The following is a 25,138-nucleotide window of genomic DNA, read 5'->3' as shown; positions in this document are numbered from 1 at the left end:
TTGAGCCCAAACCCACACAACACATAACACACACACGTCAGCACACACACACACACATGCACACACCCACTACTACAATATTAGCTTTAGGTGGCGGATGATGGTGGCGGATATTAGAAAATCATGTCGGATAAATTATATCTGACACATCATTTAATTACTAGCGGATATTTGAAAAATTATGTCGGATATATCCGACATAAATTCCTGACGGATATTTACTGGCAGATATCAAGAAAATACTGGCGGATATTTACCGGCGGTATTTTTGAATCTTTTTTTTTTAATATTTTTTTACATATTCTGGCGGTTTTTAAGTTAATGGTGGCGGTTATAACCGATAAAAATTGACTATTTTACTTTATGGCGGTTATTATTTTGTATTCTGGCGGTTATAACCGACATAAATGAAAATTTTATTATTTTAAAATGTTATATTGATTAAAAATAAATAAATAAACACATATTTTAATTTTTTTTTTCACTCATGACCCTAAAGTCTAATGAACCCAATTCCCACAAGCAATAAATTTTCTTAGAGAATAATAACAACAGATTACAATCTAAAGCTCTATTATTTTTGTAATAAGGATTATGCTCCCTCACAGGCAAGCAACAAGATACAAAGAAATTTAAACAATTTTTTCCAATGCTTCACAATGCACATTGTCTGACACATAAGCACACATGAACATCTGGTGTACTTTATCATGTCTGATTTTATTATTTTAAAATGTTATATGGATTATAAATAAATAAATACATGTTTTAAATATTATATTTTTTGCGATTTTTTACACATGCTATCTCATAGTATATACGAACATATTTGACGGTTTGATTGTTGAAACTAGTTTTGTTGAATGCATATCCTATCAAATTGATAGATTTAACAAACACTTAAGAGTTAATGTTATACTTCCATTAAATATAAAATAAGATTTATCCACTAGTGTAAATGTTTTAAATTGAAGATCGAATTCATTCATTGCATTCTTATAGGGTCGAGGAGTGTAGCTGTAAAAAATCATTAAAATCGAAGCTAAAATAACCGTTAAATTATGATTTTTCGTTTATAACCGTCGAAAACTTTTGTTCCGTTACGTAATCTGTGAATGTTTGTTTTTTACGATTTTTTACGTATGCAATCTCGGAGTGTGTACAAATAAGTTTGACGGTTTGATCGTTGAAAAATGCTTCGTAGAATGCGTATCGCATCCAAACGGTAGATTAAACAAACACTTATAGTTAATGTTATACTTCCATTAAGTATAAAATAAGATTTATCCACTAGTGTAAATATTTTAAATTGAAGATCGAATTCATTCAATGCATTCTTATAGGGTCGAGGAGTGTAGCTGTAAAAAAATCATTAAAATCGGAGCTAAAATAACCGCTAAATTGTGATTTTTCGTTTATAACCGTCGAAAACTTTTGTTTTGTTACCTAATCTTTGAACGTTTGTTTTTTGTGATTTTTTACATATGTGATATCAGAGTATGTACAAACAAGTTTAACGGTTAGATCATTGAAAAACGTTTCGTAGAATGTGTATTACGTCAAAATGGTAGATTAAATAAACACTTAAAAGTTAATGTTATACTTCCATTAAGTATAAAATAAGATTTTGTGGTATCCACTAGTGTAAATATTTTAAATTGATGATCAAAATTTTTCATTACATTCTTATAGGGTCGAGGAGTGTAGCTGTAAAAAATCATTAAAATCAGAGCTAAAATAACCGTTAAATTGTGATTTTTCGTTTATAACTGTCGAAAACATTTATTCCGTTACGTAATCTGTGAATGTTTGCTTTTTACGATTTTTTATGTATACAATCTCGGAGTGTGTACAAATAAGTTTGACGGTTCGATCGTTGAAAAACGCTTCGTAGAATGCCTATCGCATCAAAATGGTAGATTAAACAAACACTAAGAGTTAATGTTATACTTCCATTAAGTATAAAATAAGATTTATCCATTAGTGTAAATATTTTAAATTGAAAATCGAATTCGTTCAATGCATTCTTATAGGGTCAAGGAGTGTAGCTGTAAAAAATCATCAAAATCGGAGCTAAAATAACCGTTAAATTGTGATTTTTCGTTTATAACCGTCGAAAACTTTTGTTCCGTTGCATAATCTCTTAACGTTTATTTTTTACGATTTTTTACGTATGCTATCTCAGAGTGTGTACATTTAGTTTGACGGTTGGATCGTTGAAAAAAGTTTCGTAGAATGTATATCGTGTCAAAACGGTAGATTAAACAAACACTTAAAGTTAATATTATACTTCCATTAAGTATAAAATCTAGTGTAAATATTTCAAATTGAAGATCAAATTCGTTCATTGCATTCTTATAGGGTTGAGGAGTGTAGCTGTAAAAAAATCATCAAAACCGGAGCTAAAATAACCGTTAAATTGTGATTTTTTGTTTATAATCGTTGAAAACTTTTGTTCCGTTACGTAATCTCTGAATGTTTGTTTTTTACGATTTTTTACGTATACAATCTCGGAGTGTGTACAAATAAGTTTGACGGTTCGATCGTTGAAAAAAGTTTCGTAGAAGGCATATCACGTCAAAATGATAGATTAAACAAACACTTAGAGTTACTATTATACTTCCATTAAGTATAAAATAAGATTTTGTGGAATACACTAGTGTAAATATTTCAAATTGAAGATCGAATTTGTTCATTGCATTCTTATTTATGTTTTTCAAGTATTGATTAGACAATATTTCGTTTGTGTGATGATATTTTCCGTGTACAATTATCTTTTTGTTTCTTTATTGCATATTTTACATAGGTTACTATCTATTAAACCAAACAATTATTTATTTTCGACCAAAATTTTTTTATTTATTTAATTTTTAAAAGCGTATTCTACGTAAATACATATTATTTATTTATTTATTAAACCAATCAATTATTATTTTATTTTTTTAAATTGTAACAAAATTTTGGGGGGAATTTAAAATTTTGGAGGGAATTAAAATTTTGGGAGGGAATTAAAATTTTGGGACAGAATTTTGTGGGGTGAATTTTTCCGCCATTTTGTTTCTGTTGGTTGTAACCGACAGGAATGAAATTTTTTTTATCGATTTATATTTAAAAAAAAAATTCTGTCAGTTTTAACCGACAGTACCTAAACCCTTTCTTATACCTACATCTGGCCCCCACTCCTCTCCTTCATTTTTCTGAAACATAACTCTTTAACTCTCGACACACACTCTCTCTCTAAGCTCCGAGAAGGAACCCCCACCATTCCTCTCAATTCTGACCAAATCAACCCTTAAAAATCTGAACCTCGAACCCTTGGGACATAGGGAATCAACCTGCAGCGTTGCATGTATTATCGATGCATCACTATGTGCTCTGCCATTAATGCTGAGAGCTTCAGCTCTCTCGAACTCCATCTCAGGTATGAATTATTTTCCCTTCTTGGCTGTGTGGGTTCTAATCCATCTGTGATGAGTATTATGGCGAAAATCTCTGGGGTTTAATCTCTGTTTTGAATCTGTCGAGATGCCCTGCTACTGCTCTGCCGAGATGCCTTGTCCAGGCCCAAGGCCGTATGAGTGTGTCCGGCGAGCTTGGCATAGCGATAGGCACCAACCCATGAGAGGTGCCATCGTTCAGCAGATTTTTCGGCACTGGGTCATCTTTGTTTCCATGGATTTCTTGGTAAAGGTGTATGTTTTTCACATTTTGTTGACCGCCTACTACCTGTTTGATTAGGGTCGTCAATGAGGTTCACATCTCTGTAACGTAGAAGAACAAGGAGTGGCAAAAGAAGCTGCCTTTTGTGGTTTTAAAAGGAGAGGAAATTATGTATTCCAAAGCCAATTATGAGGTTTTTCTCGTTTCCTTTTCGGTTTTGCATTCGCTCTTTTTGGTTGTTCCGTCGGTCATTTTTTGCTTTGTTTTGTTGAAGGTTGAGTACATGAATCTCAACACGCTATGGGACAACAAATGACGCGATTAACACGATTATCCGGCGAGATGAGGACACTGAAACCGGGGAGCTTCTGTCGCCGTGTGTCGAAGGTAACATTGTACTGATTTCTTTGCAGTATGTTGAATTGAACCTTGAAATTATGCTACTGGGTTGGTCTCATTTTCAATGTATATTAGCTCATTGCTCAAGCTTAGGTTAGTTCGTTGTGTAGAATGAATACACTAGAGGTGTGATTTGTATGTGTTTTGGTTCCTCCTCTGTAGTTCGTAAGAAGAGATTATTGCGCATAAAGTCGTTTATATTTTTTTTAATTATTAATATATTTTCTGTCGGTTTCAGCCGACAAGAATGCTTTTATTTATTATTATTGATAAATTTTTTGTCGGTTATAGCCGACAGAATTCCTGGCCGTTTTATATTTTCTGTCAGTTTTATCCGAGAGAAATTCTCTTATTTATTTATTATAAATATATATCTTGTCGGTTATAACCGACATTATTTCTGTCGGTTTTAGAGTATTTTCTGTCGGAAAATTCATTTCCTGACGCAGGCAATTCTGTCGCTTATTGTATCCGCCACTGCATCCATTTTCTATCGGATTTTGCCTAAAATTCGACAGTAATATACGTTTTTTGTCGGTTTTTGAACCGCCAGTTATAGATAATTTTGTAGTACACACACACACGCAACATACCACACAAGTGCACAACACACTCGTACACACACGGGCACAATACACCCACACACTCACACAGACACACACACACCACACACACACGCACGGACACACACATATACACACCACACACATGCACGGCCCAAAACACACACACACACACACACTCACTGAGCCTAAAACACACACACTCAGTCCAGCATGACACGGCCCGCAGGCCAAATAACCAAAAGGGAACTTGGCTGGTCCAAGAATGGGCTAAGGCACGTGGGTGTTTTGAGAAGGCCTGGTGGCCTGTGGGGTGACGGGGAAAAACACCGGAGCTGTTATAGCTCCGGTTGACGGCGAACATATAAACTACTACCCAAACCAAGTACTAAAATAAAGAGGGAAGAGAGTGGAGTATTTTTCATACCCTAGTTTCGCCATGAACGGCCGTGAGTGTTCGGAAAGAATCCTAGAAGGTCACGATTTCGTCATAAAATGTGGGTGAGTTTCCCCCGTGCCGTTTCCGTCCTCAAAACATTGGAAGAACCACGTAAAAATCAACCCACAACGCTCCACAACAACAATGGTAATTTAAAAAGGTATTCAAACTTACCTAGCTGGAAGGAATGGAGGAATCGGTCGGAGGTCCTTTCTCTAGGTTCCCCGACCTCGCTGCGATGGAGAGAGAGAGACGGCGCAAAGAGGATGATGATGATGATGGTCTACAACAGGAGCTGCATGTAGGTTTGCTGGGTTGGTCACGGTGCAAGGAGAGAAAGGGAGATAGGAGAGTTCCCATGAAAAAGAGAGAGATCTGAAAGGGAATACTAGGGAAGAGAGGGAAGAGAAGAGAGCTGAGAACCTACCATGTGGCAGTTTAGGAGAATTAGGGAATCTAGATCAATGGTTAGGATTAAAAGAGATAAGGGATTAAATTGATAGATTTAAATATGCTCTAGGGAGGAAAATAGAAATATAATAAAAATGTGGGAGTAGGTGTACTTGCATGACAACCATCCACACGAAAAAGAGAAAACTTGATATACATGGTTGACACATCATTTCCTGGTACAATGGTTATCTAAACTTACTTAGTCAACACCGAGGCCAAGGAGGAACTTTGGGCTTCCTTTGGGAAGGAGAATTCTATACCCTCCTATTCTCATCCCATTCCATCCCTCTCCTCTCACACATTACTTTTTGTCGTATTATCTTTATAAAAAAAATCAATATAAGATGTTGACGTGGCTTAACTATGACCGTTCAAATAGGAGGACATGGAAGGGTAGAAAAATTATGAGGGTAGAGAATCCTCCTCCTTCCGTTGGAGCTGGGTTTTGTGAGCTAAATAAGTCCACCATTTGTTTGGATCCCTGTCCCTAATTAAGTGGGTAAGTATCAAAGTAGGCAGCCATCTGAATACCAAATTAAGCTAATCTTATGGTTAACCAAATAATTAACCTCGGATAAGCGGCAGGCCACCAATTTTGTGACCTTGTTAGACAAGACAGCGACTTCTGCAAAACAAGTAAGCAACCAACTGTCTTTTTCCAAATTTAGTTAGTGTTAATTAAGATTATAAAATTATGTCTTATTCCAAATTTGATTAATGTTAATAAAGTTATTATGGTGGGTTATTATAGTTGAAAATATTATTGTAACTGTGGCTACATTACAAGAGCACTTCCAATGCAGGCCAAATCCGGCTTTTAGAAGACCTCAAGTTGTTGGACTGTCGGGACATGGAAAGTCTAGGGTTTATTATCTCGATGAAATTAAGGAAGATCATTTGGTTGTTTCGATAATCACTTGTAGACTTTTAGTTTAGTTAGGGCTAGTTTGGTATTGTGCTTTGAAAAAAAATTGTTTTTGCTGTGCCGTGAAAATAAACTCATTTTTTGCTGCTTCAAGTTTTCAGCTTTTTTTTCACCTAAAACTGTGAAAATAAGTTATTTTTAAGTATTTACCAAACACTTTTTGAGCTAAGCTTTTTTTATAAAAACACCTCAGTACCAAACCAGTACTTAGGCTTGTTTGAGATTGTTTTCGTAAAAAGCAATTATATTCATAATCATACTGTTATTGGATGGACAACAGAAAAATTTATATTAACATTGCTTTCAACTGTTCCTTTAAAGTCATATTTATAGACCATATGATGTGACGGTTGATAGTTGAATTCTTTATTTAGATCATTCAAAATGAAATACAACTATCAACTGCCCCATCATTTGGTTTAAAAATACAGTTTCGTTTTTTTATCCAAAAATATATTCTCAGATGGATAATGCTAGGGAGATCGTCAATTTAAACATATTTTGTAAACCATATGACGTGGTTATTGATAATTGAACTATTGTTAAAGTGTTGATTAACATGCGTATCTTTTATTGGTGACACATCACATGATTTACAAATTAAATTAAAAAAATTGGTCTACTTAACATTATTCTTTCCTAATAGGTCTCACATATATGTAACCCTTTTCTTGATACAATAATGGAAAAAAGGAGAAATCAAACTTATGACCTTCGGTTTAAAGATAAATAAAATTAACCACTTAAATTCCAACTCCTTTGTAAATATGCAACTTTTTAGTCGCATGCGTGTGTAGTAGCTTGTATTTGTGGGTGACCAGTTATTTGATTAAGCAACACAAATTGGGTTGGTTAGAAATTGAGTTGATGGCTGAATCACGATAAATCAGTATAGTTTAAAGTCGGTCCAAATTGTAATGAATATGTTGATCATGTGTAACGCCTAGAAGGACATCTGAATCTCATTTATGGTTCCTTCGATACAAATGAATAATCCAATTTTCTTTTCCGTTACAAAAAATATATATTTTTTTTGTGAAATAAAAAGATAATCCAATTTGGTTGCTAATGTCCAGCTACAAATCTTTCATTGTTTCGATCGTTTTGATTTGGGATTTTTTTTTCATTTTTTTATTATAAAATTTCAGAATTAGAGGACGGGTCTTGGTACGACAGAAATGTTACTTTTTTTTTACTAAATGATCACGGACTTGAGTTGTGAAAACAATTTATTTGTAAAATAAGAGTAAGGCTGCGTACTATAGATATTTACCCCATTCCTCACAAAGTGTGGAACCTTATTAGCTTGAGGTCGCCCTTTGAAATTTCAAAATTATTTTTATCATCATTCTACTCATTCCCTCCTATTTTTTCTTTGATTACTAACATGTTGTTGTAGTCAATTAATAAAAAAAAAAAAACTCATACTAAATTAGATAGCTTCTATAAAACTAATTGATTGTATCGAATTCGGATAATCATTTCCTTAAAAAGATTTAATTCAAATGATCTCACCCATTCTCTTTGATAGACAAATGATCTCACCCATTAATTCTAATAATTGTGCCAGCAAACATTGTGTGAAAAGGCTAAAGAGAATGAAAAAAATCCCACATCAAAACGATGAAAAAAAGAATGATTTGGAGCTGAACATTAGCAAGCACATTTCAAAGCGTAACAATCATACTGCTACGCAATATAACTGTTACACAAGTCATAAAATAAATTTATTATATAATTGACATACTCCAATTATAATATTAATAAATAAATATACGTGCTCATCACTCATCTAAGTACAATAATAACACGATGGTATGACATTTTATTGTAATTAAAGTTGGGCGGAATGCCCTTAATTCTTTTGAACCTCACTAATAATTAGTTCCATCATTTATTCAGAATATGAGATACTTCAGATTTTAGCGGTAGAAAATATTTACTCGGTAAAGAGGATGAAAACTTGTTGAACAAGACCAAGTCATCGTCAAATATATTTTGGTCACCTTGGTACACAACCCCAAGAAGACATGTGTCTCTCTTCCCTCTCTTTCTCTCTCTAGCTTTTCTCTCTCTAATCTCCTCTCTGGCGCCAAAATGGGAAAGCATCCTGCGTATTCTTTTATCATAATCCATCAAATTAATGAATCCGTATCATTGAAATTTAATTCAACGATTATAAACGGGATATTTAATTTAACGATTGCAAATAGAGATTTATTTTAAAAATTATAATAACTTACAAATTCAATGATTTGATGCAGATTCAGTCCTTTCAGCCAAAAACCCAACTCACTGTATAAGCAGACCAAAACAGAACTCTCTCTCTCTCCACCTATACGGAGCTCTCTCTCCACCTATATACCCAATCACAAAAGCCAACCACGAAGCTCTCCAGACGTTTCACTCTTCGGAGGTTCCGCAAAACGAAGCGTTTCGGAAATGACGGTGTTCGGGAGCTCCGCCACGGCTTACCTGTCCGGCGGGAAAGCGCACGCGCACGTGTTTCCGATCGACTACGAGGCCGAGGTTTCGCAGCGGTTGGTGGACGCCGCGCACGACAACGACTCGAAATCGGCGGGGGAATGTCTAGGCGATCCTTTCGTGGACGTGAACTTTGTCGGAACGGTGTGCTTGAAGTCGAAGAAGACGGAGATTGTGGCGCAGGGCGAGTCGGCGCACGAGGTTCGCGTCGAGTACGAGGAGTTCAAGACTCAGATCACTGCCTTGTTCCTCGCCGCTCACTCTGGGAATTTGGCGCTCGTTAGGAAGCTCCTGGTAACGTAATTCATGCAAATTTGCAGTATTTGAAATTATTAAATTCATATTATAATTTCTCTTTTGCTTAAATTTAGAGCGAAGAACTTTGAATGTCTCTAATTTTGGTTTTGTAAATTTTCGCGTGACAGAGTTATGGAGCAAATGTGAATCAAAACCTGTTCCGAGGCTATGCAACAACAGCAGCAGTGAGGGAGGGACATTTGGAGATATTGGAGGTGCTCATCAATGGCGGCGCGTCTCAGGAGGCATGTGAGGAGGCCTTGTTGGAGGCAAGCTACTTGGGGAGGGCTAGGTCCGCCGAGATGCTCATGGGATCCGACATGATCCGCCCTCAGGCGGCGGTGCATGCTCTTGTTTCTGCTTCCTGCAGAGGCTTTGTTGATGTAGTTGACACACTCATCAAGGTAACTTTTAATCATAGACTAATCGAAAAATCCATCGTGGTTTTATGTCTCAATTAGGGCTCGTCTGAGAATGCTTATGTAGGAATAACCTCTGCTCGTAAGTACTTTTAAGTTGTTATGCTCTTATCTGAGTCTGCATTGCCGAAAACATGATCCTTAAACTGTATTGACAACATAATTAAGTGTGAAGTACAAACAAGGTCATCGTCGCCCAAAAGTGTATGTGTTTTTTTAATTGCTTGAACATATAACCTTTGTTCCATGACAGTGATGCTATTGATTGGTGGCAGTGTGGGGTGGATGCGGATGCAACTGACAGGGCGCTGCTTCAATCGTCCAAGCCATTTCTATACACTAATGTTTACTGTAATGCGCTTGTTGCCGCCATTGTTAGCCGGCAAATTTCTGTAGTCAGACTCCTCTTGCAGGTTTATCCCTAACTCATCGACTAGTATGCGTACCTTTATGGTTATGCACTTCTATCTAACGTTGTGTACCTTTTGGAATGAATAACAGGCTGGAGCCAGAACAGATATAAAAGTGAGTCTTGGGGGCTGGTCCTGGGATGTAAATACAGGAGAAGAGTTTCGGGTGGGTGCAGGACTAGCCGAGGCTTACAGTGTGACCTGGTGTGCTGTGGAGTATTTTGAAGCCAGTGGTGCTATCTTGCGGATGCTCTTGCAACACCACTCTCCTAACATTCCTCACTTTGGGAGGACTCTCATTCACCACGCCGTATTATGTAACAATGAAAGAGCGGTAGAGGTTCTGTTAAGTTGCGGTGCTGATGTAGAAGTTCCAATTAAGACAACAAATTCAGAAACTGACTGCCCTGTTCACATGGCGTCGCGACTTGGATTAAATAAGGTTCTTCAACAATTGGTTAGTGCGGGGTGCAATGTCAACTCTCGGACAGAATCTGGAGAAACTGCACTAATGAGCTGTGCTAGATATAAACACCAGGAATGCCTTAAAATTCTGGCTTCAGAGGGTGCTGATTTTGGCCTGGTGAATTCTGCTGGTCAGAGCGCAAGCGTAATAGCAGAGTCAGCAAGGTGGACTCTTGGCTTCCGACAAGCAGTTGCAGACGTGATTCGATCTGGTGAAATTGTTCAATCAAGCAATACATCAGTATTTTCTCCTCTAATGCTTGTGACTCAAGCAAACGATGTTGAGGCCTTGAAGAAACTGATTGAGGGAGCAGACGTTGATCTCAATGAGCAAGATGAAAAGGGATACTCAGCTGCCATGATAGCTGCAGAGGGTGGTTACCTGGAAACTTTCAAATTGCTTATCGATGCTGGGGCTGACATAAACCTGCACAATAAATGTGGTCAGACTGTAATGGAACTATTCGTTACAAACCAAAACAGTGAAGAATTTGAAAAGTTGTTTCTTAAGAATGCTGCACCTCAAAAGGTACTTGATAGTCCTATTGAGTTTTATGGGACTCTACATCAGGCAGTACAGCACGGCAACACAGATTTCGTTCTTACATTGATAAGCAGGGGTTCTGATGTGAATGCTTCTGATGCCGATGGATACACTCCATTGATGTTAGCAGCAAGAGGAGGCCACTCTACACTGTGCGAGCTTTTGATTACTTTAGGGGCAAAATGCGACATTGCGAATGCAAGACACGAGACAGCCCTCTTACTTGCAAGGAAAAGTGGGATTAAAAACGATGCAGAGAATGTGATATTGGATGAGGTTGCAAGAAGCCTTGTTCTTGGTGGGAGTCGCGTGAAGAAGCACACAAAATGCGGTAGAGGATCTCCACATCGAAAAATGCTGAAAATGGTTGGGGCTGCCGGGATTTTGCAGTGGGGGAAGTCGAGCAAGAGAAATGTGATTTGCAGGAGGGCGGAAGTCGGGGCTAGTGACTCGTTCAGATGGAACCGCCGGAGGAAATTCGACACTGACGAGCTGGGGCTGTTCCATGTGGTGACCACAAAGCACAAGGAGCTGCATTTTGTATGTGAAGGTGGGATTGAAATGGCTGAGCTCTGGGTGAGAGGGATCAAGCTTGTGACAATGAAAGCTGTTTTTGGCAAGCTTTGAGTGGAGTTGGAGTGTGCATTGGAGATTTGTTCAATTGAAGCAGTTTTTATTGGTGCTTGGTTCATCCCATTGTACTTTTTGTTGTATGTTTTTTTTACTTGAACTCTTTGTACTTCGGTAGTAACTTTCCCACAAAGGTCTTTAAACTCAGTAAATAAGTTTCTGGGCATTTCTTTCCACTCCACGAGAAAGTGTGATTTGAGTTCACAACGACGCAATTATCAGGGGCCTGCTCTAACATTGAGTTAATAGCATGCCGTGAGGGCTCCTGCTGGAGGCCTACTATGCCAAAAGTGACGTTGAGTTCGAATTTTAGGAACATAGCAAAACAAAAAAAGCTATAAAATTGTGTTCGAAAAGTAGCAATGCACGTAAAATTTGAGTTCGAAAAATCTAATCGGTAGCCAAATGTTAGAGACTTTTTGTCATTTTAACAATTTACATCAACCACTCCTACTCATAAGACCATAACGATTGTATAGCAAACTAATAACTAATATCTGGAACTATTACGGGATGACCTAGTGGTTGAGAACGAATTCTAAACTCAGACTTCCCACAAAACGTCCGTGAATCACATTATAATAGCCAGAGAATAATGAAATACTTTTATGAGTCTTCTCAACTCTTCGAAATATGAATTGGCATGGTGAAAGCATTAGCTGCTCCTTAAAAAAAAAAATAAAAAAATAAAAAATAAAAAACCGTTGAAAAGTTGAGTTTTTCTAAAACCCTGATTTCGATTTTCTTCCCAAACAAATTCCCTCCCAAAACCCCCAAATTTCTTCTTCCTCGTCATTATACGATTCCGAGCTTCTTTTACTTCATCAATGGCGGACCTACCAATCCTCCAATTCGAGGACACAATCATGAAAGCAGTAGAAGAAAACCCCGTCGTAGTGGTGATCGGAGAGACAGGTTCGGGAAAGAGCACGCAGCTCTCTCAGATACTTCACAGAAGGGGCTACACCAAGTCCGGAGTCGTCGGCGTCACTCAGCCCCGCCGAGTCGCCGCCGTCTCCGTCGCCAGACGAGTTTCGCAGGAGCTCGGCGTTCGGCTTGGGGACGAAGTTGGATACGCCATCAGATTTGAAGATAGAACTTCGGAAAGGACGCGGATTAAGTACCTCACCGATGGAGTTCTTCTTCGTGAAAGCCTCTCCAATCCAGAGCTTGATCAGTACTCTGTAATCATACTAGATGAAGCTCACGAAAGGAGTCTAAACACGTACAATCTCTCTCTCCATAACGCTCCAGATTTTAGGGTTCTTAGAAATTTTGATTATTTGTTTGTTTACACTACAATGTGGCATTTTGTCAATCAGGGACATACTGCTGGGACTGATGAAACGCTTGGTGAAAAGGCGTGCCTCGAATTTCAAGGTTCTAATCACTTCAGCAACTCTTGATGGCGAAAAAGTATCACAATTCTTTTCAAATTGCCCTGTAGTGAAAGTCCCCGGCAAGTTATTCCCGGTCGAAATAGCCTACAGCCGTGAGCGCCCTGCCAGCTATCTTGAGTCATCTCTAGAAACAGCTCTCAGTATGATTCTGATTTTAGTTTATTCCTTGCATTGTATTTTATTTTTCATATAATCAATGTGGTATCTTCTTTCTGTTATTTCGGTTTAATTCCCGACTTAGTTTCAAACATTTACTTGTTGGTAAGAAGTTGACTAACAATTTCTCTTTTTATAGATATACATATTAAGCAAGGCGAAGGCGATGTCTTGATTTTCATGACTGGACAGGTCAGATGCTGTTTTCCTACTCTCTTTTCCTTTTTGTGGCATTCAATGTACATGCGAGCGTGTGACTGCTACTTTGCATATAACCTGTCGTTTACATTGTTTTCCATACAATGCTTCTACTGACCGAAAAACTGTTCTTTTTTATAGGATGATATAGACAAGTTGGTGTTGAAGTTAGAAGAGAGAGTTCGAAGCCTGGAAGAAGGGTCTTGCATGGATGCCATAATCCTTCCTCTTCATGGTTCTTTGCAGCCCGAAATGCAGGCAAGTAAAGACTAATTGTAATTGTGTTCTATTTTTGGAGGCTTTAAAATCCTAAAGCTTTTTTAGTTCATGCTTCATCTTTTCTGTACAGGTACGTGTTTTTGGTCCTCGGCCTCCAAATTGTAGGAGATTTATTGTTGCAACAAATATTGCTGAAACTTCTTTGACTGTAGATGGTGTTGTGTAAGAAAAGAAACTATTTCCTGGCTGTCATGCTCATTTGCTTTTATTTACCCTTTTTATATTGCTTGCTTCACAAGGTTGAAATTGACTTAATGATTATATGGAAGCTATTGTTGAGTAAAATTTTCAAGTAAACTTTTTTCCATGTTATTTATAATCAACGAATCTGGTTTACACATAACTGAAATGATGTTAAATGGTTTTCTGTTTTCTCATAATCATGTATGAATCACAGGTATGTTATTGATTCTGGTTACGTGAAGCAACGACAGTACAACCCATCAACTGGCATGTATTCCCTCGATGTTGTTCAAATTAGCAAGTAAGGAGTCCATAGTTTTATATTTATTATAACTTTTTACTGTGTTCTGTCCTTACACTTAATTTATTACTGTATTCTTGTTTGGGCTCTTCGTCTACAATTTTAGTAGACAAGTTTTATGAAAAGTACATTTTTTCCAGGCTTTTCCAAACGATAAAATTTCCTTTTTTTTACCCCCCCGCATCTTGTACTCTACCGAGTGCTATAAGGTTTCTAACACAAATGAATAACATCTCTGTGTAGTTTGCTTATGTTTGTATTCAGGTAATTTGAATTTTGATCCAATTCATTCCTATGTGAAAAAGATTTGAAATTGAAGTTAACTAGACCTTTTCAATTGTTTATATGTTTGTTCTCTTATTATTTTGCACTACAATTGTGAACCAACTACGAAAGCAATCAGCGTTAGCAGCTTCTATAGTTGCATTCTGATCTAGAAACAATTTCATGGTTATCATTTAAGGAAGCCAGTGATACTTAAACCATTGCAGTAGATGTAGGCATGGAATTTTTAAAAGCATGGCCGAAAGGCTTAATAAACAGAAGTTGTCATGTTTATAGATGTTATTCCCTCGAATGATTCTCTTTAAAAAAAAAAAAAAGAATGATTCTGCCTATCATTCTAATTAAGTTTGGATTCATATGATTGCAGGGTACAAGCAAATCAACGTGCAGGACGAGCAGGAAGAACACGTCCTGGGAAGTGCTATCGTTTATACCCTTCGACGGTTTACGAGGATGAGTTCCTTGATGCAACAATTCCTGAAATACAACGCTCTTCGCTTGCTGGAAGTGTTCTCTATTTGAAATCTTTGGACCTCCCTGATATTGACATTCTAAAATTTGATTTTCTTGATTCTCCTTCCCGTAAGATGAATTTCTTTTCATTGTGTTTTTCTGCCCTGTTCAGGGATAACATTAGAATTCCTTGCATATGTTTTCTAATTCCAATTGGTTTGCTGCAGCTGAGTCTTTACAAGATGCTTTGAAGCAGTTGTATCTTATTGATGCTATTGATGAAAATGGATTGATCACAAGAGTTGGAAAAACAATGGCTGGTATTTGATTCACATCCCAGTTTTCAAGAGTTATAGTAATAATTTCCAATGTGTTGCCATTATTTAGAAGCCTTAAACGAGTTTTAGTAGTTTTGATAAATTAGCGTCATTGGAGAGCCCCTAGCATCTTGAGGAATAAAATGGCATTTTATAGTCGTCAAAATTTTGTATATCATTCATAACCTTAGTTGAACTGTAATAGAAGTGTCATATATGTACTCACAAATGTTTTGCTACTCATACCTACTTGGGCTTTTTGTTCCTGTACTATCTGTTACTAGTGCTAGAAGTTATTCCCCCTTGGTTTTGTGCACATTGAGCATTTTCTCTTTTAGATCTTTGATGAGTCTGCTCAGTAATTCCTTGATTTTTTCAGAGCTTCCGCTAGAACCTTCACTGTCAAAGACCTTAATGGAGGCAAATGAGTATGGCTGCTTATCGCAGGCTTTGACTGTTGCTGCTATGTTATCTGCAGAAACCACATTGCTTCCTGGTCGAAGGTAAACTCGTTAAAAGTTTCCCAGAAGATGGTGCCCTTATCTATGTTGTGAAAGTTAATAGCATGCATTGTGTTCTGACTTCTGAATACCTGAAAAGTACTCATATATCATATGTAAAACTAAATGTGCACACATCTGCACACATAAACTTTGAAAGATATTTGTGGACCTCTGGCCCTTGGAAGTATGAATATTTCGTTTGAGAAGATTATTTTTGTGCATGCCTCCATTTGCAGCAAAAGTACGGAGAAGAAGAGGAAACATGATTATTTGGACCTTCCTGATGGCTCTGGTTGGGGTGATCATATCCAGTTGCTACAGATCTATGAGTGCTGGCATCAAACTGACTATGACATTAATTGGTGCAAGGATTATCAGTTGCAGGTACCTTTTTATAGTCCGTATAAGAAATGTGATATATTGAGTACATCTACAACATGATTCTAATATATGCATATTATGTTTCTGGAACTCATTGATTGTAGGTGAGAGGGATGAAGTTTGTCAAGGATGTAAGGAAACAGTTATCTCAAATCATGCAGAAAATAGCAAAAGGTTAGTAAGCTAAATTAGCGAGGACCTTGCGCTTATATCACATTCACGAAACATTGCTTGTTACTTGATAATGTGAAACTCTTATATATAATGGTGAACAGCTGTAATAGTTGCTAACTGATGAGTGCTCAATAAGTAACATATCCAAAATACATTGATTTATGGCACAAAAACGAATTGAGATGACAATGGAAGATATATTAGCTATCTTTATTATTTATAGCCTAATTTTTTTCTTGACGTATTATCTGATCTTTGTTAACTGTTATTAGTGTTTAACTGCCAACTGAAGATTCTTCTTGCAGTGTTCTCTTGATGTTGCTTTCCTTCACTCTATTGATATGTTGTGTATCTGGAAAACAGGATCATTAGATGTACAGACAGCCAGAAGACGGAATGAAAGCCAACAAGATTATCACAATTTGAGGAAGGCTTTGTGCGTGGGATATGCAAATCAACTTGCTGAGAGAATGATGCATCACAATGGTTATCGAACTTTAGGTTTTAAGCCCCAAGTAGTACAGGTATGAACCTTGAAGTCTAGTCTACGTTAGGCTTGTTACATTATCATTATGCATTTCTGGTTATCAAATCACCTATTGATTTATTTAATCCGGGAAAGGAAAATCAGAAACTTTGAGTAGAAAATTGATTGTGACTAGGCATATCTCACTACCATTAGTCAAAGGCTTTGAGTAGTGAGTTTTTCGGAAGTCTAGAATTGACGCTTGTATTTGTATCATCTTTTATTTCAGGTGCATCCATCCTCTGTGCTAAAACCAGATGATGAAGGGAAATTGCCTGACTATGTTGTGTACCATGAACTCATTGCAACAACCCGCCCATTCCTGCGCACTGTATGTGCCGTAAATGTTGCTTGGGTCAGACCAATTTTGGACAAAGTGAATAATCTAAACATCAAGAAGCTGAGGTAAAGCCAGTTTACATAGAAACACCATTATAAGTAGAAAATGGTTTGTTGCTAATTTGAGGTCGTATATGAAGTTATGAACATTGCTGGGTTTGAACCTTTTAACCTTTTATGCAGTGGCGGGATTGGTCGTATTGAAGAGCAACCGGAGGGAAATCTTTCCGATTTGCCAAAGAAAGAGGATGTTGTTGCGCCGGTCCTTGACGATCGGGAAAGTAGAGTACAGGCGGCTAGGGAACGATTTCTTGCTCGTAAAGGAAAGAAATGAGCTTATTCAGTAGTTGTGTTGGATGGAGTGGGGGTATTGAGTTTTAGCACTGACCTAAAGAAATCTGGTTTAAGCTGCAACCGGTAAATACGGAAACCAAACTAAGGCTGCCCAACTCCCAAGTCAATTTCAGATCAATGCCAGCCTCATCATCCTCTACCATAGTTGCAATCAACCACCTCCGGAAGACACGAGTCCGGCACACACATGTTGTATTTCTATTTTCCGATTGTTCTGGTACGACAAGCAATGTGCATGCCGGCCAGTACATCCCAATCCAATGTGGTATGTTTTGAGCATACTGGCTGCTTCGTGACGTATAGACTTTGTATATATTTCAATTAAAAATCAAAGATTTTTCAATCTATCAAAGTCCTCTCTACGAACAAATCGTTCAAAGCCTCTCAAAATGAAGGAACAAATCTCTCAAAAGAAAGCAAGCATTTCCTCGAAGCATTTCAAAGAGTAGGAGTACCATTCCTTGTCTAAATCTCTCTCAAATCAAGTAGCTAAGGCGATTATCGTCGGAACAGTTTGTGAACTTAGTAGCATCTCCGTCCATGCAGATGCTGATCTGGTAAAGATGGTTCGCACATATATCCGGCTCACACTGAATTGTAGTTTGGACTTTGGTTTTCTGGTGAACAATCTTGGCCTTTGCACGAAGATCCTTAATATGGATCATCTCCCTAGTAAGATCCTTGATATGGATCATCTCCCTAGTACAGCGGATAGGCTTTTTCGAATACTCATCTTGTACTATCAAAGACAAAGTATTGGGAAAAGGCCATCCGCTGTACCAGGGAGATGAATAAATCCAAGAACTCTGTATTATGACCTTTTTAAGCAGGACACTGCCCTTTTTAAGCACGTGGTTGAATTATTATCTTCAGCACGTGTACAGTCGTGCTGCGGAAACTTCATTTCTGGTCATGAAGCCAACATTGCTGCGAGTGTTTGCTGCCACTCCTCAGGGGTGTACTTCTGTCAGGAAACATGCGTGAAAAGCTTGAAGGCTAATGGTGGCGACAAGCCAGTCGCGGTGGTTAATGGTGGTACTGAGAAAAGGATGGACATGCTCACTGCTTGGCCGAAAACAAATCCAGGATGTTCTTGTGCAATTCGGATGCACCCAGCTTGCAATGACGTTCTAACAGTGCTTCTACTGGCCTTGCCGCCAGGGACATGGTCTGGGATCAAAGACGTGAAGCTTTCGAAAGAAATATATCACCTTGTTTCCACAGAAAATCTTCCCACATTGCTTCAAGAAGAGGTTTTGCACCTGCGACGCCAGCTCCAACTTCTCAAGAAATGCCAAGAGGATAGGGTCGACGAGGATCAATCGCCAACCCACATCAAGCAAAAGACATCATTAACCCGTTCGGACCTACTTTTTTCTCTTTTTTTTTTGCCGAAGCCTAAGGTATTATTCCGTAGCAAACTTGTACCAGATTGCTTGACTGCGTATCTATAGCAACTAGTTTTTTCTGGTTTAAAAAAAGACATCTGGTATTTTCAGCCAGTTAAAACTATGCAAACATTATTGAAAGTGTGATCTCTCCGTGGTGAGAGCCCTCCGTAGTGAGTTTTTTCTCTCCTCTGTGAGAGTGATCTAGTCGTGGTGTCTTGGTGAGTCTGGCCTCCATTAATTGCGTCTCTCTCTTGCATGGTCGGAGGCTTAATGATTTGTCTTCTGAGGTTGGTGGCGTTTCAATTAAGAGCAGTTATAGCTTTGCTAGTCAGGTTCTTAACCATGGGTGGAGTGGTTCGCTTAGTGCTATCTACCCTTCATCCCAGCGTTGTAGCGGATTCAACGCGCTTTCCAGCAAGCTTTCATTCTCTGGGCCTCATAGAAAGAAGTACCAATTTCTCTATCCTCTTTACATTTTCTTTCATCCACCTTATGAGTACGATTTCAACGGAAGATAGTGGCCAGGGACAATCGGCGATGGAGGATTTGGTCGTACACCTCGAGGAATCTTTGGAATTAACTCCGATGGAGAACGGCGTGAAACTGGTGGGAATGGTATTAAACGAGAAGCCACTCAACAAGTGGGGGGTCAGAAACATTCTACGGGCAGCCTGGAAGGATATAGGAGAGATGCAAGTCAAGTGGGTAAAGGATAATCTGTATATCATTATTGTCCCTGATGAGAACTCGGCCAGGCAAATTCTTTCTCAAGTTCCCTGGGCGGTGATGAAGAAAAACTTCTCAGTTAAAAGGTGGTCTCAGGACTTAGCGTTGGAGGAAATACAATGGGACTTGGTTCCCTTTTGGGTCCAAATTCGGGGTGTTCCGTTATGTCTCTGCTCGCCTTCGAATCTCACGAAGTTAGCTTCGGCTATTGGGCAGGTGGAGGAAGTGGAAAACCCGTCTCTGGCAAGGGGGTTTTTGAGAGCGAAAGTGATTGTTGATACCTCTAAGCCTCTACTCACGGGATGTTGGTTGCCCAGGAAGCAGAATCAGGAAACCTGGCTTGAATTTAGATACGAACGGCTCCAGGATTTTTGCTATAAGTGTGGACGAATTGGGCATACGAATATGGATTGTTCTTTTGAGCAGCATCGGGGAGGTGGAAATGGTTATGGGGACTGGCTAAAGGCTGCCCCGATTCGGGAAATTATTGACCGTCCGAGATCAGAGTATTCGAATCCTAGCGGACGGAGAACGGTGGGCACGAAAAGGTCGATGATGGGTGGAGGAGGATGGCAGCGCGTGCGGGACACGGTGACTCAATCGGGTGAAGCTCAGGTAGTCAGTAAGGAGGGCCCCTCACGTATGGAAGCGGCTTGAGGTCCCAGTAATGTTCAGATCTCGAGACTGACGGAAGGGTCTAGAGTTGTGGATCTTACGTTGGGATCCTGTCAATGGGCCTTAGCTGATCATCTACCCGAGTTCCATGATCAATTGGGTCGGGCTTTTAATCTTTTGGGCCCCCAACCCAGCAGATCTTTGGACTTTCACATCCCACTGGAGTTAAGCCCATCCGTGGAGCTTGTTCAGATTGAGGAGGGTCCGTATGAAGGTAATGGGCGGCCTGCTGATGGATTGAGATTGGCGCAGGACGAGGTTGCACAAGCTGTGGCCCACCTTAAACCAACCTCTGGTAAAAAAAACAAAAAGAGGCTGCTCGAATTAAAGCAGTTAGAATCAGGCCTCTCGGCCACGAAGAAAATCAAGAAGGGAGATGGAGGTATCCCGCGTCAGATGAAAGCACGATTTCGGAATATTTTTGTTCCGAGTGGATCTGTGGTGGGGGAGAGTGATTCCTTGGTGCGGCAACCTTTTCTCGAGCTTCATTCTACATGCCCATGCCTTGGATCTTACCCTGCAGGAAGTGGGGAATTGGAGCTGAATGCTAGGCATGAGCAAATGCCGGACGACTCAACTTGTTGCGGTGGCGGCTGGCCCCTAACAGCCGCACGACAGTCATGAATTACCTGCTTTGGAACTGCCGAGGTCTGGGGTCGGACCCGGTAGTTCGGGCCCTCCGTGGGCTGATCAGGAAACATAGACCCTCTATGATCTTTTTATCTGAGATGAAAATGAGAGATCATAGGATTGACGGTATTCGTAGGCGTTTGGGATACTCATTTGGCTTCCATGTTTCGCCGATTGGGCGGGCTGAGGGTTTAAGTTTATGGTGGATTGAGTCGATGAATGTTAACATTCTCTTTTCTTCTGCTCACATTATTGATGTGTGTTTCTGTTTGGAGGATAGTCTCTCTTGGGTGCGCTGTACTTTTGTTTATGGTACTCCGTACAGACGAGAGAAGCTGGATTTCTGGAATTGGATGTCTAACTATTTTGGTCCGACGGATATTCCCTGGCTTTGTGGTGGGGACTTCAATGAGTTTGTGTGGGACCATCAGAAATCGGGGGGAGCCAGTGTCCTGTATAATAGATCGGGGTACTTGCATAACTTTCTGAATGCAGCTGCTTTGGTGGATCTGGGGTTCAATGGGCCGAAGTTCACATGGCGTGGTAGGTGGTATGGTAATCTTGTGGAGGAAAGGCTTGATAGGGCGGCTGCTAACGTTCTTTGGCAAAATCTTTGGCCCCATACTTCTGTTCATCACGATACGGCGCTTTGCTCGGATCATTGCCCAATCGTGGTCCTATCCCAGCCCGCTACTCGTAGGGGTAAACGGCTATTCCGTTTTGAGGCGTTCTGGGCTAAGGAAGAGGATTGTAGGGCTCTAGTGGCTAAGTGCTGGGGCTCTCCAGGTAGGGGGCGGTGGATTGACTTGTGGAATCTGAAACTCTCAATATGCAAATCTCATCTTATCAGTTGGAGTCGGAATAAGTTCAACCGGCGTGGCTTGGAGATTGAGGAGTTGGTGCAGCAACTGGATTCGCTTCAGCATCATTGGGAGGATAATGCGGAGGAGATACATGTTGTGTCTAATCGCATTGATCAGTTGCGGGAGCAGGAGGAACTTTACTGGATGCAACGGTCTAGAGTTAACTGGTTTCGGGAGGGCGACGCTAATACTGCTTTTTTCCATCGTACGACTCTCCAACGGAGACGGGTTAATTCCATTGTTAAGTTGAAGGATGTGGATGGCTCTTGGGTGGATGATAGTCGGAGGGTTCCCGCTTTAGTGGAGGAGCATTTTAAATCCCTTTTTACTTCTGTGGGCTGTCGGGATTGGGGTGATATTCTCAACTGTCTGGAACCTCTGGTTTCTGAGTTAATGAATAATGATCTCATCAAACCTGTTTCTGAGGAGGAGATTAAGGTTGCTGTTCATCAGATGGGGGGTTTGAAGGCTCTGGGACCGGACGGGTTCCAAGGTATTTTTTATCACTTTTTTTGGGACATTATTGTTGCTGAGGTGAATGGTTTGGTGATGGATTTCATGCAGGGGGAGGGTAACACTCGAAGCCTTAACTCTACTTACATTGTCTTGATTCCTAAGGTCCCTCATCCTGAATCGGTGTCCCAATATCGTCCTATCAGTCTTTGCAACTTCTCGTTTAAGATTCTTTCAAAGGTGTTGGCGAATCGGTTGCAGCCCTTGCTGCCTCTTTTAATCTCGCCTATGCAGAACGCTTTTATTGCGGATCGGCAAATTCAGGAGAACCTTGGGCTTGCTCATGAATTGTTCCATTTTCTGAAGTTGAGGAAATCTCAGCAAAAGTTTGAGATGTGTGTTAAATTAGATATGCAGAAAGCGTATGACCGGGTTGAATGGGACTTCCTGGAAGCGGTTTTGCTGAAGCTTGGCTTTTGTCGTGGCTGGACTAACCTGGTCATGAACTGTGTTCGCACTGTGTAGTTCGCAATTTTACTGAATGGTCAGCCTGGAAATTGGTTTTCTCCCTCTCGTGGGCTCCGTCAAGGTGACCATCTCTCTCCGTACTTGTTTCTTATGGTTAGTGATGTTCTTTCTCGTTCAATTCAGAGGGGAGTGGAAGATGGGCGACTCGGCGGTATCCTCATGCATCCCCGTGGGCCTAGTATCTCGCACCTGTTTTTCGCTGATGATACTTTAATTTGCCTTCAGGCGAATCTGAGAAATGGTGAAAACATTATGCATATCCTCAACAAGTACTGTTTGGCCTCGGGTCAGATGATGAATTCTCATAAGTCTAGTGTGTACTTCGGTCGTAACACTCCTGACCAGGTGAGGTCGCAGCTTGGCTCCTTGTTGGGTATGCCGGTGGTGTCCGACCCGGGGGTGTATCTCGGGCTGCCTGCTATTTGGGGAAGATCTAAACGAAGTAGTCTTGCTTTTGTGAAAGGGAGAGTGATGGGTAAGATCCAGGGCTGGAAGCAATCTGCTATCTCTTTTGCGGGGAAATAAGTTTTATTGAAAGCTGTTGTCCAAGCTATTCCTACCTACCCTATGAATCTGTTTAAATTCCCGGCTGCTGTTTGCAAAGACCTTGACTCTATGTTGGCGGGCTTTTTGTGGGGTGACTGTGGTGGGCATAAGAGGATTCATTGGGTGAATTGGGATACTCTGGGTCGGCCTAAAAGTGAAGGGGGCTTGGGCTTTCGGAATTTCCAGGACTTCAATGATGCGTTGTTAGTTAAACAATGCTGGCGCTTGATGCTTAATCCAAATTCTTTATGGGCTCAGACGTTGAAAGCTAGATACTTTCCTCACTCTTCCTTCTTGGATGCGAAGTTAGGAGGTCGTGCCTCTTGGGCGTAGGCTAGCCTTCTTGTGGGTAGAGACATTCTGAAAAAATGAGCACACTGGCAGATTTTGAATGGTAAGGATACTCGGCTTTGGGTTGATCGTTGGCTTCCCTCTCTTCCTCTTGGGCATCCTAATCCCGATCCTCCCACTTCTGTTACTCTTACTTCTAAGGTCTCCTCCCTTATTTGCCCGAGGTCCAAGTCTTGGGACATTGATTTTTTACGACCGTTCATTCCTGAGGTGGAAATCAACGCCATTCTTGATATTCCTTTGGGGCATTGTTCTATTCGGGATAGATTGGTCTGGACGGCGAGTAGAACTGGTATCTATTCGGTCCGGGAGGGTTATCACTGGATCCATTCTTCACGGGGGCAGCTGGGGGTTCCTGATTCTGGTGTCCCAAGTACTTTGGGGACTTCGGTTTGGAAAGCGATTTGGCAGACTAATGCCCCGCCAAAAATTCGCCATTTTTTGTGGCGCGCTGCTAGGGAGGCTTTGGCCACTGTGGGAGGTTTGTTCAAGCGTAGGTCTGCTTCTTCTCCTTTGTGTCCTGTCTGTAAATCTCAGGAGGAGTCTGTGCTGCATTTGCTGCTGAGGTGTCCCTGGGTTGAACCTATCTGGTTTGGTGGTCCGCTTGGGTTTCGAAGGGTTGGTGAATGTGATCCCTCTTTCCATTACTGGCTCAATGCTCTGATCAATAAGACTACTAATCTCCAGGAAAGATCGCGAATTCTCTCAATCATTGCTTTCTCTTGCTGGCACATCTGGAATGCGAGATGTAATTTTGTCTTTAAGGAGTCGGCCTTAGCCCCATCCCAGGTGCTCCATTCTATCTCTTTCTCCCTGGGGTCTTTTTTAGAGGTGCAGGCTCCCTTGTCCCTGTCCCGCCCCTCCCCCATTCCGGCTCCTAGATGGTCCCCCCTTCTGCTCCCTATATAAAAGTTAATGTTGATGCTAGCTGGTGTCAGGTGGATGGTATGGCACGGTTGGCTGCGATCCTGAGGGATCATAATGGGCTGTTTGTGGCGGCCCACAAGTGGTCTCTTGGTGCTCCGTCCGTGGTGTTCGCTGAAGCTTTGGCGATGCTTAAGGGCTGTGAGTTGGCGGCGGAGTTGGGCTGTAGATAGATTGTAGCTGAATCGGACTCGCTTGAGGTGGTCTCGTCTTTGCAGGGTGGTATTGCTCGGGGCAGCTGGGAAGTGTTCCCCATCCTGGATTCTATTTTGAGGTTGCGGAATTCTTTCCAGGGCTGTCGCTGGTCTTGGGTCCCAAGACTGGCCAATCGGTCGGCGGACTTTCTGGCGTCGAGGTCTAATGTGGAGATGAGCGGTATTACTTGGGTCAGGAGACCCCCATCTTCCATGGTGCACATTCTTAACAACGATGGTCTACCTTGCCCTCTGTGATTGGTTTTTTTGGGTTTGGGCGTGTGTTGGGACGACGTCTCACCTTTGTGGTAGCGTCTTTG

The 25,138-nt window shown here is 40.5% G+C and overlaps 3 protein-coding genes across 3 annotated transcripts; all 3 read left to right on the top strand.

Moving 5' to 3' along the window:
• The first annotated feature begins 8,742 nt into the window (after nt 1–8,742).
• LOC103452122 (uncharacterized) lies at nt 8,743–11,854 on the top strand. The gene is made up of 4 exons (XM_008391616.4): nt 8,743–9,217; nt 9,349–9,624; nt 9,915–10,052; nt 10,141–11,854. The coding sequence occupies exons 1-4, from the start codon at nt 8,882–8,884 to the stop codon at nt 11,683–11,685; spliced, it is 2,295 nt and encodes a 764-aa protein (XP_008389838.1). The 5' UTR covers nt 8,743–8,881; the 3' UTR covers nt 11,686–11,854.
• Nucleotides 11,855–12,411: 557 nt separating this feature from the next.
• On the top strand, nt 12,412–17,889 carry LOC103452121 (probable pre-mRNA-splicing factor ATP-dependent RNA helicase DEAH4). Its single transcript, XM_008391614.4, has 14 exons — nt 12,412–12,913; nt 13,011–13,228; nt 13,384–13,436; nt 13,584–13,700; nt 13,792–13,883; nt 14,119–14,205; nt 14,858–15,072; nt 15,171–15,263; nt 15,640–15,763; nt 16,000–16,147; nt 16,249–16,318; nt 16,682–16,842; nt 17,074–17,249; nt 17,367–17,889. The coding sequence occupies exons 1-14, from the start codon at nt 12,516–12,518 to the stop codon at nt 17,515–17,517; spliced, it is 2,103 nt and encodes a 700-aa protein (XP_008389836.1). The 5' UTR covers nt 12,412–12,515; the 3' UTR covers nt 17,518–17,889.
• A 3,060-nt stretch (nt 17,890–20,949) lies between these two features.
• LOC103452416 (uncharacterized) lies at nt 20,950–24,985 on the top strand. Its single transcript, XM_070811245.1, has 7 exons — nt 20,950–22,731; nt 22,801–22,896; nt 23,029–23,278; nt 23,342–23,472; nt 23,734–24,489; nt 24,639–24,765; nt 24,843–24,985. Exons 1-7 carry the CDS (start codon nt 20,950–20,952, stop codon nt 24,983–24,985), a joined length of 3,285 nt encoding a protein of 1,094 aa, XP_070667346.1.
• The last annotated feature ends 153 nt before the right edge of the window (nt 24,986–25,138 follow it).

The sequence above is a fragment of the Malus domestica genome, chromosome 13 (genome assembly GCF_042453785.1).
Source record: "Malus domestica chromosome 13, GDT2T_hap1".
Classification (NCBI taxonomy): domain Eukaryota; kingdom Viridiplantae; phylum Streptophyta; class Magnoliopsida; order Rosales; family Rosaceae; genus Malus; species Malus domestica.
This window is presented reverse-complemented; position numbering and strand designations above follow the sequence as displayed.

What these genes read in the sequence shown, in the direction of transcription:
- LOC103452416 (XM_070811245.1), top strand. Translation starts at nt 20,950, where the DNA reads ATGAATTACCTGCTTTGGAACTGCCGAGGTCTGGGGTCGGACCCGGTA. An exon ending in TGTGAAAGGGAGAGTGATGG is followed by an intron (nt 23,279 to 23,341) that starts GTAAGATCCAGG and finishes TTTTATTGAAAG; the next exon opens with CTGTTGTCCAAGCTATTCCT. An exon ending in CGGCCTTAGCCCCATCCCAG is followed by an intron (nt 24,490 to 24,638) that starts GTGCTCCATTCT and finishes AGCTGGTGTCAG; the next exon opens with GTGGATGGTATGGCACGGTT.
- LOC103452122 (XM_008391616.4), top strand. Translation starts at nt 8,882, where the DNA reads ATGACGGTGTTCGGGAGCTCCGCCACGGCTTACCTGTCCGGCGGGAAA. An exon ending in TAGTTGACACACTCATCAAG is followed by an intron (nt 9,625 to 9,914) that starts GTAACTTTTAAT and finishes GATTGGTGGCAG; the next exon opens with TGTGGGGTGGATGCGGATGC. An exon ending in TAGTCAGACTCCTCTTGCAG is followed by an intron (nt 10,053 to 10,140) that starts GTTTATCCCTAA and finishes AATGAATAACAG; the next exon opens with GCTGGAGCCAGAACAGATAT.
- LOC103452121 (XM_008391614.4), top strand. Translation starts at nt 12,516, where the DNA reads ATGGCGGACCTACCAATCCTCCAATTCGAGGACACAATCATGAAAGCA. An exon ending in GATGTTGTTCAAATTAGCAA is followed by an intron (nt 14,206 to 14,857) that starts GTAAGGAGTCCA and finishes ATATGATTGCAG; the next exon opens with GGTACAAGCAAATCAACGTG. An exon ending in TTAAGCCCCAAGTAGTACAG is followed by an intron (nt 16,843 to 17,073) that starts GTATGAACCTTG and finishes CTTTTATTTCAG; the next exon opens with GTGCATCCATCCTCTGTGCT.